The sequence below is a fragment of the Molossus molossus genome, unplaced genomic scaffold (assembly GCF_014108415.1).
Source record: "Molossus molossus isolate mMolMol1 unplaced genomic scaffold, mMolMol1.p scaffold_m16_p_1, whole genome shotgun sequence".
NCBI lineage: Eukaryota > Metazoa > Chordata > Mammalia > Chiroptera > Molossidae > Molossus > Molossus molossus.
In genome coordinates this window covers 171,000,718-171,013,976 of record NW_023425344.1, presented here as the reverse complement: position 1 = coordinate 171,013,976, position 13,259 = coordinate 171,000,718, and the positions used below count along the sequence as shown (strand labels likewise).

The 13,259-nt window shown below is 36.2% G+C and overlaps 1 protein-coding gene across 9 annotated transcripts in view; it reads right to left on the bottom strand.

The window, feature by feature from the left end:
• RALGAPA1 (Ral GTPase activating protein catalytic subunit alpha 1) overlaps positions 1-13,259 on the bottom strand; it is a 294,638-nt gene that overhangs the window by 99,484 nt on the left and 181,895 nt on the right. For all 9 annotated transcript variants that reach the window (XM_036275297.1, XM_036275307.1, XM_036275315.1 and 6 more), the window contains 2 exons: positions 10,263-11,124; positions 6,906-6,977 (listed from right to left, as the gene is read on the bottom strand). In XM_036275297.1, the coding sequence (XP_036131190.1) occupies positions 6,906-6,977; positions 10,263-11,124 (934 nt within the window). The remainder of the gene's footprint in view (positions 1-6,905; positions 6,978-10,262; positions 11,125-13,259) is intronic.

Sequence of the window (13,259 nt, the reverse complement as noted above, 5' to 3'; positions counted from 1 at the left end):
CCACTCTATCGGAACAAGAAATAAAAAAATGTCCTTGGGTGAGGATTAAAAAAAAAAAAAAAGACTCAATTACAACAGGATGGCACATTTAACCACACACATGACATTCCTGGAGTACATAGCTCAGGTGATCAGGGAGAATGCAGTAGTGAGCCTCACATGGCACCCGCTACATAAGACCACCATATCAAAACTGGGAGACAAAGCAGATCTACCTTGCACACAGAAACAAACACAGAGAAGCAGCCAAAAATGGGAAGACAAAAACATGCCCTTAATGAAAGAACAGGAGAAATCCCCTGAAAAATAACTAAATGTAAAGGAGGCATGCAATCTACCAGATACAGAGTTCAAAACAATGTTATAAGGATGCTCAAGGAACTTAGGATAAGAATGGATGAACTCAGCGAGAACTTAAAAAGACAGTAAGTGCCCTGGCCGATTTGGCTCAGCAGTTAGAGCGTGGGCCTGTGGTCCTCAGAGACCCGGGTTCAGTTCCCGATGGGGGCGTGTACCTCGGTTGCAGTTTGTCCCCTGATCTGGTTGGTCGTGCTGGTGGTGGCCACTGGATGTGTCCCTTTCACGTCTATGTTTCTCTCTCTCTCTCTCTTCCTCTCTCTCCCTCCCACTCTATCTGAACAAAAAGTGGAAAAATTTCCTCGGGTGAGGATAAAAAAAAATAGGATAGTCCTTTTAAAAAAAAAAAAAAGACAGTGAGCATAAAAATACATAGAAATCATAAAAAAATCAGTCAGAAAGCATTTCAAATGAAGAATTCACTAGAAGGAATCAACAGCAGCTTAGATGAAGCAAAGGTTCTAATCCGCAATGTGGAAGACAAGGTAGCAGAAAACACCCAATCAGAACAGGAAAAAAAAAAAGAGAGAGCTTAATCTCTTAAACTTTGGAACAACATAAAGAGTAACAAGATCCGCATCTGCATCATAGGGGTACCAGAGAAGAAAAAAGAGAGCAAGGAATTGAGAGCCTACTTGAAGTAATAGTGACTGAAAACTTCCCTAACCTGGTGAAGGAAATAGACATACAAGTTCAAGAAACACAAACAGTCCCAAACAAGATGAACTAGAAGAGGTCTATACCAAGTTACATCCTAATTAAAATAACAAAAGTTAAAGACAAAGAGAATCTTAAAAGCTGGAAGAGAAAGACAGTTACCTACAAAGGAACTTCTACAAAACTGTTGGATGATTTGTCAATAGAAACATTTCAGGCTAGAAGAAATTGGCACAAAATATTCAAAGTGATGAAAAGCAAGGACCTACAACCAAGATTACTCTACCCAGTAAAGATATTATTTAAAATTGAAGGATAAAATAAAGAGCTTGCCAGACAAGAAAAAGTTAAAGGAGTTCATCACCACCAAACCAGTATTACAAGAAACATTAAAGGGACTTTTATAAGAAGAAAAAAGGAAAAAAGGAGGAACATAATTATAAAGAATAAAATGGCAATAAATATATACCTATCAATAATCACTTTAAATGTAAATGGCTTAAATGCTCCAATCAAAAGACACAGCATAGAAGAATGGATAAGAAAACAAGACCCACATATATGCTGTCTACAAGAAACCTACCTCAGAATGAAAGATACACAGAGACTGATAAGGGAGCAATCCAACAAGATACACTCCTTATAAACATTTATGCGCCTAACAAAGGAGAACCTAAATATGTAAAGCAAATCTTGATGGACATAAAAGATTACCAGAAATATAGTCATAGTAGGGGATTTTAACATCCTACTGACATCAATGGATAGATCTTCCAGACATAAAATAAACAAGGAAATAGTGGCCTAAAATAACATGCTAGATCAGATGGACTTAATTAATATTTTTAAACCATTTCACCCCGAAGCAGCAGAAAATACATTTTTTCCAAGTGTGCGTGTAACATTTTCTAGGACAGACCACAAATTAGGACACAAACCAAGACAATAAATTTAAGAAGACTGAAGTCATATCAAGGATCTTCTTTGACCATATGGTATGAAACTAGAAATCAATCACAGGAAAAAACTGAAAAAATACACTAAGACTTTAAGGGTAAATAATGTTACTAAACAATTAATGGGTTAACAATGAAATCATAGAAAAAAATCAGAAGATACCTTGAAACAAATGAAAATGAGAACACAACCACCCAAAATCTATGGGACACATCAAAAGCAGTCTCAAGAAGAAAATAGCAATATAGGCCTACCTCAAGAAACAAGAAAAATCTAAAACAATCTAACTTTCTACCTAAAGGAATCAGAAAAAGAACAATGCAAAGTCCAAAGTGAGAAGAAAAAAAATTATAAAAGATCAAAGTGGAAATAAATGATGTGGAGTCTAAAAAAGTAATATAAGAGATCAATAAAACCAAAGGATGGTTCTTTGAAAAGATAAATAAGATTGACAAGCTTTTAACCAGACACATCAAGAAAAAAAGAGAACCCAATAAAATGAGAAATGAAAGAGAAGTAACAACTGAAACCACACAACTGACACCACAAAAATACAAAGAATTATAAGCAAATACTATGAACAATTATATGCCAGCTTATTGGGCAATCTGGAAAAAATAGATAAATTCCTTGAAATATACAATCTTCTAAGGCTGAATCATGAAGTAGAAAATCTGAAAAGACCAATTACAACCAACAAAATTGAAGCAGTAATCAACTCCCCATTAGAAAAATCCTGGATCAGGTGGCTTCACAGGAGAATTTTATAAAAGAACAACTAACACCTATCCTTCTCAAACTATTCCAAAAAATTCAACAGGAGGGAAAATTCCCAAGTTCACTTTATGAGGCCAGCATTACACTGATTCTAAAACCAGATAAAAGCACTACAAAGAAAGAAAAGTACAGGTCATTATCCTTGATGAACATATATCCAAAAATCTTCAAAAAATATTAGCAAAAACTGAATTCAGCAATATATTAAAAAGGTCAGGTGAGATTTATTCCTGGCATGCAAGGTTAGTACAATATTCACAATTATCAGTAAGTCAACAAACAAGCATTGGTAGAGAAGAGTGAACCCTTTTGTATTGTTGGTTTAACTACAGATTGGTGTAGCCACTATGAAAAACAGTATGGAGGTTCCTCAAATTAAAAATGGAACTGCTGCCCTGGCCGGTTTGGCTCAGCAATTAGAGCATCAGCCCACGGACCAGAGAGTTCGGGGTTCGGTTGCCACTAAGGGCATATACCTTGGTTGCAGTTTGTCCCTGGCCCCAGTTAGGGTTGTGTGGGTGGCAGCCAGTCGATGTGTCTCTCTCATATTGATGCTTCTCTCTCTCTCTCTCTCTCTCTCTCTCTCTCTCTCTCTCTCTCTCTCCCTCCCTCCCTCCCTCCCTCCCTCCCTTCTGCTCTATCTGAAGATAAATGCAAAAATGTCCTCGGGTGAGGATAAAAAAAAAGGAACTACCTTATGACCCAGTGATTTCACTTTTGTGTATTTAGCTTAAGAAACCCAAAGCACTAATTCGAAGGAACATATGCATCTCTACATACATTGCAGAATTATTTACAATAGCCAAGATGTAAATGTAACCCAAGTGTCCATCAACAGATGAATAGATAAAGAAGATGTGGTACATATATATATAATGGACTATTACTTGGCCATAAAAAAGAATGAAATCTTACCATTTGCAACAGCAGAGATGGACCTAGAACATACTATGCTAAGTGCAGTAAGTCAGACAGAGAAAGAAAATACCATATAATTTATTTATATGAAGTTATAAAAGTTGAAGTTATATAGGTATTCTTATAGAATGTTGGTAACATTAGAAATTAGTATTTAATGGAAACCAACTTTGCAATATATTTATGGTCTGAAATAAGTTCTTATGCTTTGAACTAATAATTATATTTCTAGAAATCTATCACAGAGTAAGACATTTAAAAAAATTTATTTATTTATTTATTTATTTTTATCCTCACCGGAGGACATTTTTCCATTTTTTGCTCAGGTAGAGTGGAAGGGAGAGAGAGGAACAGAGAGAGAGAGAGAGAGAGAGAGAGAGAAACATCGATGTGAAAGGAACACATCAAGTGGCTGCCACCCGCACAACCGACCAGGGCCGGGGACAAACTGCAACCGAAGTACGTGCCCTTAGCGGGAACCGAACCCGGGTCTCTCAGGACCGCAGGCCGACGCTCTAACCGCTGAGCCAAATCGGCCAGGGCTTAAAAAATATTTAAATGTCCAATAACTGAACTTGACATCATAAAAAAACATTTTTGAAGAATATCAAAATGGCTGAGGAAAACGTTCAAAATATAATATAAATTTTTAAAAAGATTACTGTGTATTACTATGATTCCAGGTTTGTAAATTTTTAAAATATCATAAGAATATGTCTATCAAAAAAGAAATATTGCCCTGGCCGGTTTGGCTTAGCAGTTGGAGCACTGGCCTGCAGACCAATGAGTCCTGGTTTTAATTCTAGTCAAGGGCATGTACCTCGGTTGCAGTATGTCCCTGGCCCTGGTCGTACAGGAGGCAACCAGTCCATGTTTCTCTCTCTCTCTCCCTCCCTCCCACTCTATCTGAAGATAAAGGGAAAAATATCCTCAGATGAGGATTAAAAAAAAGAAATATTAAAGATACACAAGCAATTGTTAATAATAGTTTTGTTTTGTTTTTGTGGTACGGGCGCCTAGCAGGAACTGAACCCGGGACTCTCTGGTCCACAGGCCGATGCTCAACCACTGAGCCAAACTGGCCAGGGCTGTAAACAATAATTTTAAAAATATATGGTTTATTTTTGTTTTATATTTTCTATGATTGCCAAAGAAATCAGAACATTATTTTAAAAAGATTATTCTAAGTAAGAAAAAAAAACCCCACCAGTTAGGAAATTAGTAAAGACTATATTATTCCATAAATTTGGTAGTAACAGGCAAGAAGGGATAGATTACAGCTTGAAAGTACAGTTTTTGTTTTGTTTAAAGGTAGATTACAAACATGCATCTGGTAAGAGGATTAAGTAGAAATTCAAGATAAAAAAGAGATAACTTTTTGAAGATCCTAGAGCAGCCAAAGAAGGTAGGAAGCAGAAGTATAGATAAGAGGGGAAAATGCTTTTCTGAAACTGAAGATGAGCAAGAGAATATGGCTCAACAAAGAATTTTAAAGATAACACCCATGTAAGGCAGAGTTGTTTGATGAGGGAAAGGTCTGACATATCCTATTCACTTGCATACTTATAATACAGTGATGGCATGGTGGGTGGCTTGTTTCAAACTAGTTTCCCAGTTGTCAGAAATCACTTGGTTTAACTTGGTTTAATTAATGAGGCTAATGGGTGTTAAATGTGAATGTGTGGAGGAAGAATAAAGATTAAGAACTACGGGAGTCTGTTCTAAGCAGACTGTCTTTCATATAGGAGGTCAAACATGCCCTGGCCGGTTTGGCTCAGCGGTTAGAGCGTCGGCCTGCGGTCCAGAGAGACCTGGGTTCGGTTCCTGCTAAGGGCACGTACCTTGATTGCAGTTTGTCCCCGGCTCTGGTTGGTCGTGCGGGTGGCAGCCACTCAATGTGTCCCTTTCACGTCGATGTTTCTCTCTCTCTCTCTCTTCTTCTCTCTCCCTCCCACTCTATCTGAACAAAAAATGAAAAAATGTTCTCGGGTGAGGATAAAAAAATATTTAAAAAAAAAAAAAAAGAGGAAGTCAAACATTTGAATTGAATTTTTAATGAGGTTAGAATAGAGATGACCTTTTGACTACAATGAAGGGTTTGAGTGAAAAGGGATAAGAAATTTGCCAAACAGTTGAGGAGATGAAGTATAGAAGCACGAATCTACAGTAATGCTTTATATCACAATGGTTTGATAATTTTCTCTAGCAATGAACTGCCTGCCTAGGCATAGAGAAAGTAGATGTTAAAAATGATTCTGATTTGAGAACTGATTATTGCCACATATATAAAGTTAAATTTAGAATCATATTTAGGGTGCTAGATATGGCATTTTAAAAATAGTTGACAATATATGAGTTTGCTGGATAGAAAGGCAAGTGAAACCAGAGGTGGGTGGGCAGATTTACTGTGAGAACAGAAAAAGTGAAAAACTGGAGATGTGAAAGTATAAAACAACAGTTGAGTTAAGCTGTGAGAGTGAGAAATGTGGATGTTAAGGAGGTTGTGAATTTCAGATCTCAGAAATATAGGCATTCTTAATAATGATGACATTCAAAGTGCTGCTTTATAGTTATACTGTAAAGAAGCACCTATCTAAAAATTTCATTTTTATGAGTCTAGAAAGGAAAGCAGCACATGGTACATGGATTAGCCTTATGAGAATTTCATGTATGTGATATTTTGTTGTTTCTAGTACTGGTTTCCCATTAAATCTCATCCAGATAAATCAAGAAACTGGAAATCATTAAAATAATTATATAATGGGGTTTTATGCATGAAAATCCACATTTAAATGAGTACATACCAAAGGGCTTAAAGAGAAATCAGAATTATAGGAATATAACAAATTATATCTATCTTCTTTGTTCCATTAGTATTTTTTGTTAGGTACCAACTTGTATTCACCAGACATTTCATTTGGGGCCTGTGAGACTAATCAAAAAAGGTATATTTGGAATGTCTAAGTATGGGAAAACCAAAAAATATCTTATAGGTTCGATCAAATTTCTGCAATTCAAGATGATTCTGAAATGCATTAAAAAGGTATATAACCTATACGAAGATACCTAAAATTTTAATGTAGCCGCCCCATATTTTTCTTTAAAAATTTATTATTTCTAAGGTATAACTAAAACACAGATTCTGCTCAGAAAGTTGTAACTTAACAATACAGTATTATTCACACATAGAAATAGATGGCAAATGCTAGTTATAAATTTGAGTTTTTCCAACACCTTACCACTGTCTTGAATCCAAGTTCCTAAGTTCTCTAAGTAGTTTTTCATTTTTCTTCAGCAAATGAAAGCTCCTCCTATTAAATAGAGAAATTTATAAACATTTTCATCACCTTTGCAGTGAATAACATGATGGTCCCAGAAACACTTTCCATTCTACTCATGCAACTCAACATTTTTCTTGCCTTATCATACTTCTAAAACAAAGGAGAACAGACCTTTAAAAATGTAGAGAATATGTCATTATTTCTACCCACACCCTCATAAATTTCTGCCAGTGGATCATTATCTATTTCATTTTTCTTGCAGATGCTGTGAGCCTCCCAAACTCATATCCAGAAAAAAAATGAGTAAGAATACTTGTAGATTCCTTCTCAAGAGTTTCATGTTAGAAAGTTTTTCCTCATGAGAAATAAAATATTCTCAAAATCAAAATCATTACCAAATAAGCATGTATAACTTGGATGGAATTTGCTTTCTTTCTTGTTTTACGTTGTATTTTTTACACTAAGCACTGTATGCATACATTTTACCAAATATGTTCTATAGGTACAGTAGTGCCCCCCTTACCGGCAGTTTTAGATACCAGTGGTCAACTGAGTGGTCATTCTGAAAACACTGAGTGGAAAATTATAGAAATAAATAATTCATAAATTTTATTTGCCATTTTGAGTAGCATGATGAACTCTCACTGTCCCGCTCCATCCTAGCAGGGACATGAATCATCCCTTTGTCCAGCATAGCTACATTGCATACACTACTCACCTGTTAGTCACTTAGCTGTCCTGGTTATCAGAGAGAGAGAAACCACATTCACATAACTTTGTTTACAGTAGTATTTTATTATTAGTTATTGTCAATCTCTTACTGTGCCTAATTTATAAATTGAACTTTATCAGAGGTATGTATATATATGAGGTATGTATGTATGTGTATATATATATGTATATATATATATACATATATATATATGTAGTACTATCCTGTTTCAGGCATCCACTGGGGGTCTTGGAATGTATCCACTGCAGATAAGGGGGGGGATTACTGTATGCACAAAATTATTTATTTTAATCATTTTAATTACTGATTCTAGAGAGAGGGAGAGAGAGGAAGAGAAAGGGAGACAGACAGATGTAGAGACAGAGAGACAGATATTGAATTCTTGTTCCACTTATTTATGCATTCATTGATTGATTCTTGTATGTGCCCTGACCAGGGATTGAACCGTCAACCTTGGTGCATTGGGATGATGCTCTAACCAAGTGACCTACCTGGCCAGGGACTGTATGTACAAATTATAATCATGAAATCAATGCTTGCTGAGGTAAATTATAGCCTCCCACCTTTAATTTTTCTCAAGACAATAAACAGACCATTCTACAGCAAAAGAGAGTAGAATGCATGTATATAAGTGGCAATTACCTGTATTTGGATATACCACAAGGCAAATTGTGTTCCTGATATAATGTGGCTTTCCTATAAGGCAGAGGCTATTCCCTTCTAATAAATGAAAGGGTTTAAATCAACTCCAACACTAAGCAAGCAAGTAGAACTCCATTTGAATGCTTCACATACATTTGAATTACTTTAAGATTTATTCATTTAGCCCTGGCTGGTTTGGCTCAGTGGTGGAGTGTCAGCCTGTGGACCAAAGAGTGGCTGGTTCGATGCCAGTCAGGGGCATGTACCTTGGTTACGGTTCAGTCCCTGGCCCTGGTCAGGTCTTGCCAGAGGCAACCAGTCGATGTGTCTCTCTCACATTGATGTTTCTCTCTCTTTCTCTCTCACGCTATCTGAAGATAAATGGAAGAATACCCTTGGGTAAGGATTTAAAAAAAAGAAAAGATTTATCCATTTAGTGATACCTAAGCTCCCCTCCTATTACAAATTGAACAAACACAATACATTAATGTTTCTTCTATTTCCCTACAACTTTCAGTTTCATAGAAATTTTAAAACAAAATGTATATTAATAATGCTTTATACCAGTGTACAATTTAGTACTTTATGTACATTACCTAATTTAATCCTTACCATTATGTGAGGTGGGAGTTATTTCCTCAAAGTTTAAGTGACTCTAACTTGGGTCTTCTGATTTAAGTCTACTTAACTCCTACCTAACTTACTTGAATACTTTGCATGTTTATTGCAAATTTTTACAACATGCTAAAAAATATATATTTTTTAATGATATCCAGACTCTTTCTTGATTTGATGCTAAACCTTGAGTCAATTCCTGATACAAACAAGAAAGGATCATATTGGTATTTGCCTAAAAAAAAGTGGGAGGTTTATGTGAAATAAGAAGAAACATATATTTGAGCTCTGCCCCCAGTGCCTGACACAGAGCTCCTAAAACCTTTGTAAATTCTTGATTATGGTGGTGACAGGAGCATCTTCACAGAGTTCCTAAATCACCTAGGATTTCCTGGGTAACTGGAGCATCTTTTGTTCTAATGAGGTGACTCTTGGTGGGCTCCTGGATAACTTCAGGATGAGGCCTTGTCACCAGAAAGAACCCTAACTAAAAGGTTGGAACTTTCAGCTCAACCTCTGGGGAAGTGGGAGGGGCTAGAGATTGAGATAGTATCAATAATGGCTACATGCTGAGGTCTCCATAAAAACCCCTGAACTATGGGGTTCGAAGAGCTTCCAGGTTGGTGAACACATTCAAAGTGCTGGAAGGGTAGCACACTCCAACTCTGCAGAGACAAAAGCTTCTACACTTGGGACCCTTCCATACCTCACCCTATGTACCTCTTCATCTGGCTGTTTATCTGTATCCCTTAACTATTCTTTATAATAAACTGGTAAATATAAGTAAATATTCTGTGAGTCACTGGAGCTAATCATCAAATCCAAGGAGGGGATTGTGGGAATCTGATTTATAGCAGGTTTGTCAGAAGTATGAATGGTCCAGAGTGAGTGGCAGTCTTGTAGGTCCAAGCCCTTAACTATCTGTGCTGAAGCCAGGTAGTGTTGGAACTGCTTAGTGTTGAAAGCCCACACATTTGGTATCACAAGTGTTATGAGTAAGAAAAAAGTTTTTCCTATTAGCTTACATGAAGGTTGTAAAATTAAGCTGTTTTTCAATTATATGAGATATAATTTCTAAGTCAGATAGTTCTAGTCATAAAAACATTAGTAGTTAATTTACTGGGTTAGGTTATCTTTTTATTCCTTGAATATGGATATTAACTCAGTGGTCTCAAAAAAAAAAATCTGCCCAATGATCAAATGACAAATTGGTAGATAAAATTTAGTGAGGAAAACAACAGAGACTAAAATGCTTGGTCAAAAGGTAAGTAAGACCAATGTGAAAAAAAAAAAAAAAAGAAAGAAAATGTCTGCTTTATTCTTACCTTTTGTCCCAGGAATTCATTCCCAATATACTAAGAAGCAATCTGCAGTAATAAAATGCTGACTGAGGCTTTTGAGGTGCTGGTTCATCTTGCTCCACAGCTTTCATGTTTAAGTCATTAAAGTGTTTCTCAACAAATTCTTTTTCCTCTGTATATTGCTTAAGGATAGCATTAATAACATCATTTTCCTGTTTTTCAGAAATGCACACAGGTTGTGGAGCAGGAATATTAAGTGAGGTTCCAGTTCTCTGTAAGCATTCAGGACTCGTTACACCTAAATATTGCAAAAGCTCATCAAGAACATCTTCTTCATCTCTGATTGTATCCCAAGTTGGTACAGTTTCTCTAAATCTTTTAAACTGACAGGAAATCCCATCTTTTACTGTTATATCTTCTAAGCATTCATTAGATGCAGGAGGCTCTTCTAACTTCTCTTGGTGAGACAATGAAAGTATCAGAGATGTAGGTTCTGACAAGCCACTTGCAGGAGGTGGTCCATACAGGATGGCAGAATCCCATGAATATTTTCCAGAAAGATCACGTACTATGATTCTGACATTTGAATTGGCTGATGCAAGACCAGCAGATAAACCTCCTCCAGGTATACTCTCTTCTGATCTGATCTGAATGCAGGAAACTAAGGTTGTATTGTTCAACACAAAGAACTGGATATTTGGACTCTCAAAGAGTTCAGGAGAAAGTTCAGTACTTTCACTGTAGTGATTGTCATGATTTTCACACACCTGACTTGTTAACATAGCAGGACCACCACTCATTGGATAATGGCCCAAGTGATTTACAAGATGTGTAATAACAGTACGGGCAGCTATAGAAATTAGTCCTTGTTGCATCTGAGTTTTCACTAGGAATAAAAAAAATAAATAATTGAGTGGGAATACTGTTGCTTCCTAAGATGTCATATAGCAATTAAACACCAGACAACAAATAGGGACTTGACCTTATCACATTATCAAAATCACATTCAAACACTTCAGTAATTATTAACATTTCCAATTTAGACTGTATTACAGAAATGATGGCAAATAAGAAAACTGTTCTTCACTGAAGGTTTGCTCTTAATTTTATAAGGAAGTCCTTCCTGAAATTTTTGCTTATGGATTCTTAATTTAAACTTAAGCCTTTAAATGTACATTATACTTCAAAAGTATTAGAAATCATTTGAAATCACTTAGCACATAGATTAGAAAGCCAATGAAATCCAACTGATAAGTTTATCTCATGAGCAGATTCAGAAACAGTTTGCAGCATGCCTTAAATGTCACTTAATTATGGCTTTTATCGATTATGTAAAAGTTTTCAGAGAAAACTGATCTTTCACTAAACTTTAGGATCAATTTAAACAGCAAGTCAGTGTAGCCAGTATATGACAAGGAAGATTTACTTTGAAGAAACAAATATTTTATGGCCCTGCATGTGTTTTTTCCCTGAAGTATTCTTCAGGGGCATTGTGATCTAGTTTAAGCAGTGAGTTGTGTATGTAAGAAGCATCGTTTCCCTTCCTTAAGCACATTAGGGAAAGCAAATAGAAAAGGAGCATTATCCATGTAACTTAAAAAAATCATAGGAGATAGTAAAAGAGAAAAAAACTCAGAAAAACATTACAATATGAGGACTAAAAAGGCAAGGTGCCACCCAGCCAGTGTGGTTTAGTGGTTGAGCATCAACCCATGTACCAAGAGGTCACTGATTCAATTCTCTGTCAGGGCACATGCCCAGATTGTGGGTGAAAGTCACAGTGGGGGACATATAGAAGGTGGCCAATCAATGTTCTCTCTCATGGATGTGTCTATCTCTCTCTCTCTAAAATCAATAGTAATAATAATAATAAAAAGGCAAGGTGCCCAATGGCAGGACCTAAAGAAGGAGGACAGGAAGGGGAGGAGAGAGAGAGAACACAAAAAGAGAGAGTAAAGGGAGGAAGAAGAAAATGGAGATTGACAATAACTTGTCAAGAGTCCACTAGTCCAAGAATGCCAGTGTCATTCTAAGGAGGGTTGACGTGGAAAGCAGTTCAGGAATGAGTGGTGTCAAGAAGTGGGGCAACTCGGTGACATTTATCTTGATACTTTTCATCTAGAAGATGGAAGGAGATCTGCCACTGGTAAATAAGTACTAATCATTCATGTAGGAAGAGGATTTTAGTTTGTAAGTGTGTATTTATGGTGTTCAGGTCTTAGTTATAGATATGATTACAGAATGACTGCATCTCTGTATTGTTCTATAACAGTTACAGAATGATCTGAGTATTGTTTATATTTTTATAAACAGTTTTTTTGATTATTAGAGAGAAAGGAAGGGAGAGGGAGAGAGAGATACAAACATCGATGAGAGAGAACATTGACTGGCCACCTTCTGCATGCCCCCACTGGGAATTTGGCCCACAACCTGGCATGTGCCCTGACGGAATCAAACTGGTGACCTCTTGGTGAATGGGTCAATGCTCAACCACTGAGCCACACTGGCCGGGCTTTAAATATTTTATATATTTATATAAAATATATATATAATATGTTATATATATATTTTTAAATTTATTTCAGAGCAAGGGAAGGAAAGAGAGAGGGAGATAAAATCATTGATTAGAAACATTTTCTGGCTGACTCCTGTATGCCCCTTACTGGGGGATCAAGCCTGAAACCTGGCCATTTGCAGGGAGTGGGCTGTTTATATTCTGAAAGTTAATCCTTTGGGTATGCTACGGTCTAGTTGTCAGAATAAATATAGGATGATCAAAGTATTATCTATATTCAATAAATTCTTTAATTTTCAGTGTACTTTGTGATGAATTCTGGTAACTGTATAGAACTGTGTAGCCACCAACACAATCGACATATAATAAAATTCCTACATTAAAAAAGGATAAACTTTATTTTATGTAAATTATACCTCAACAAATCCAATGTTTAATGTTTATAAGGAGACTAGCTTGTGCATTGCTGGTATGATTACTCTAAAATAGGTTAGAGAGAAGAATAG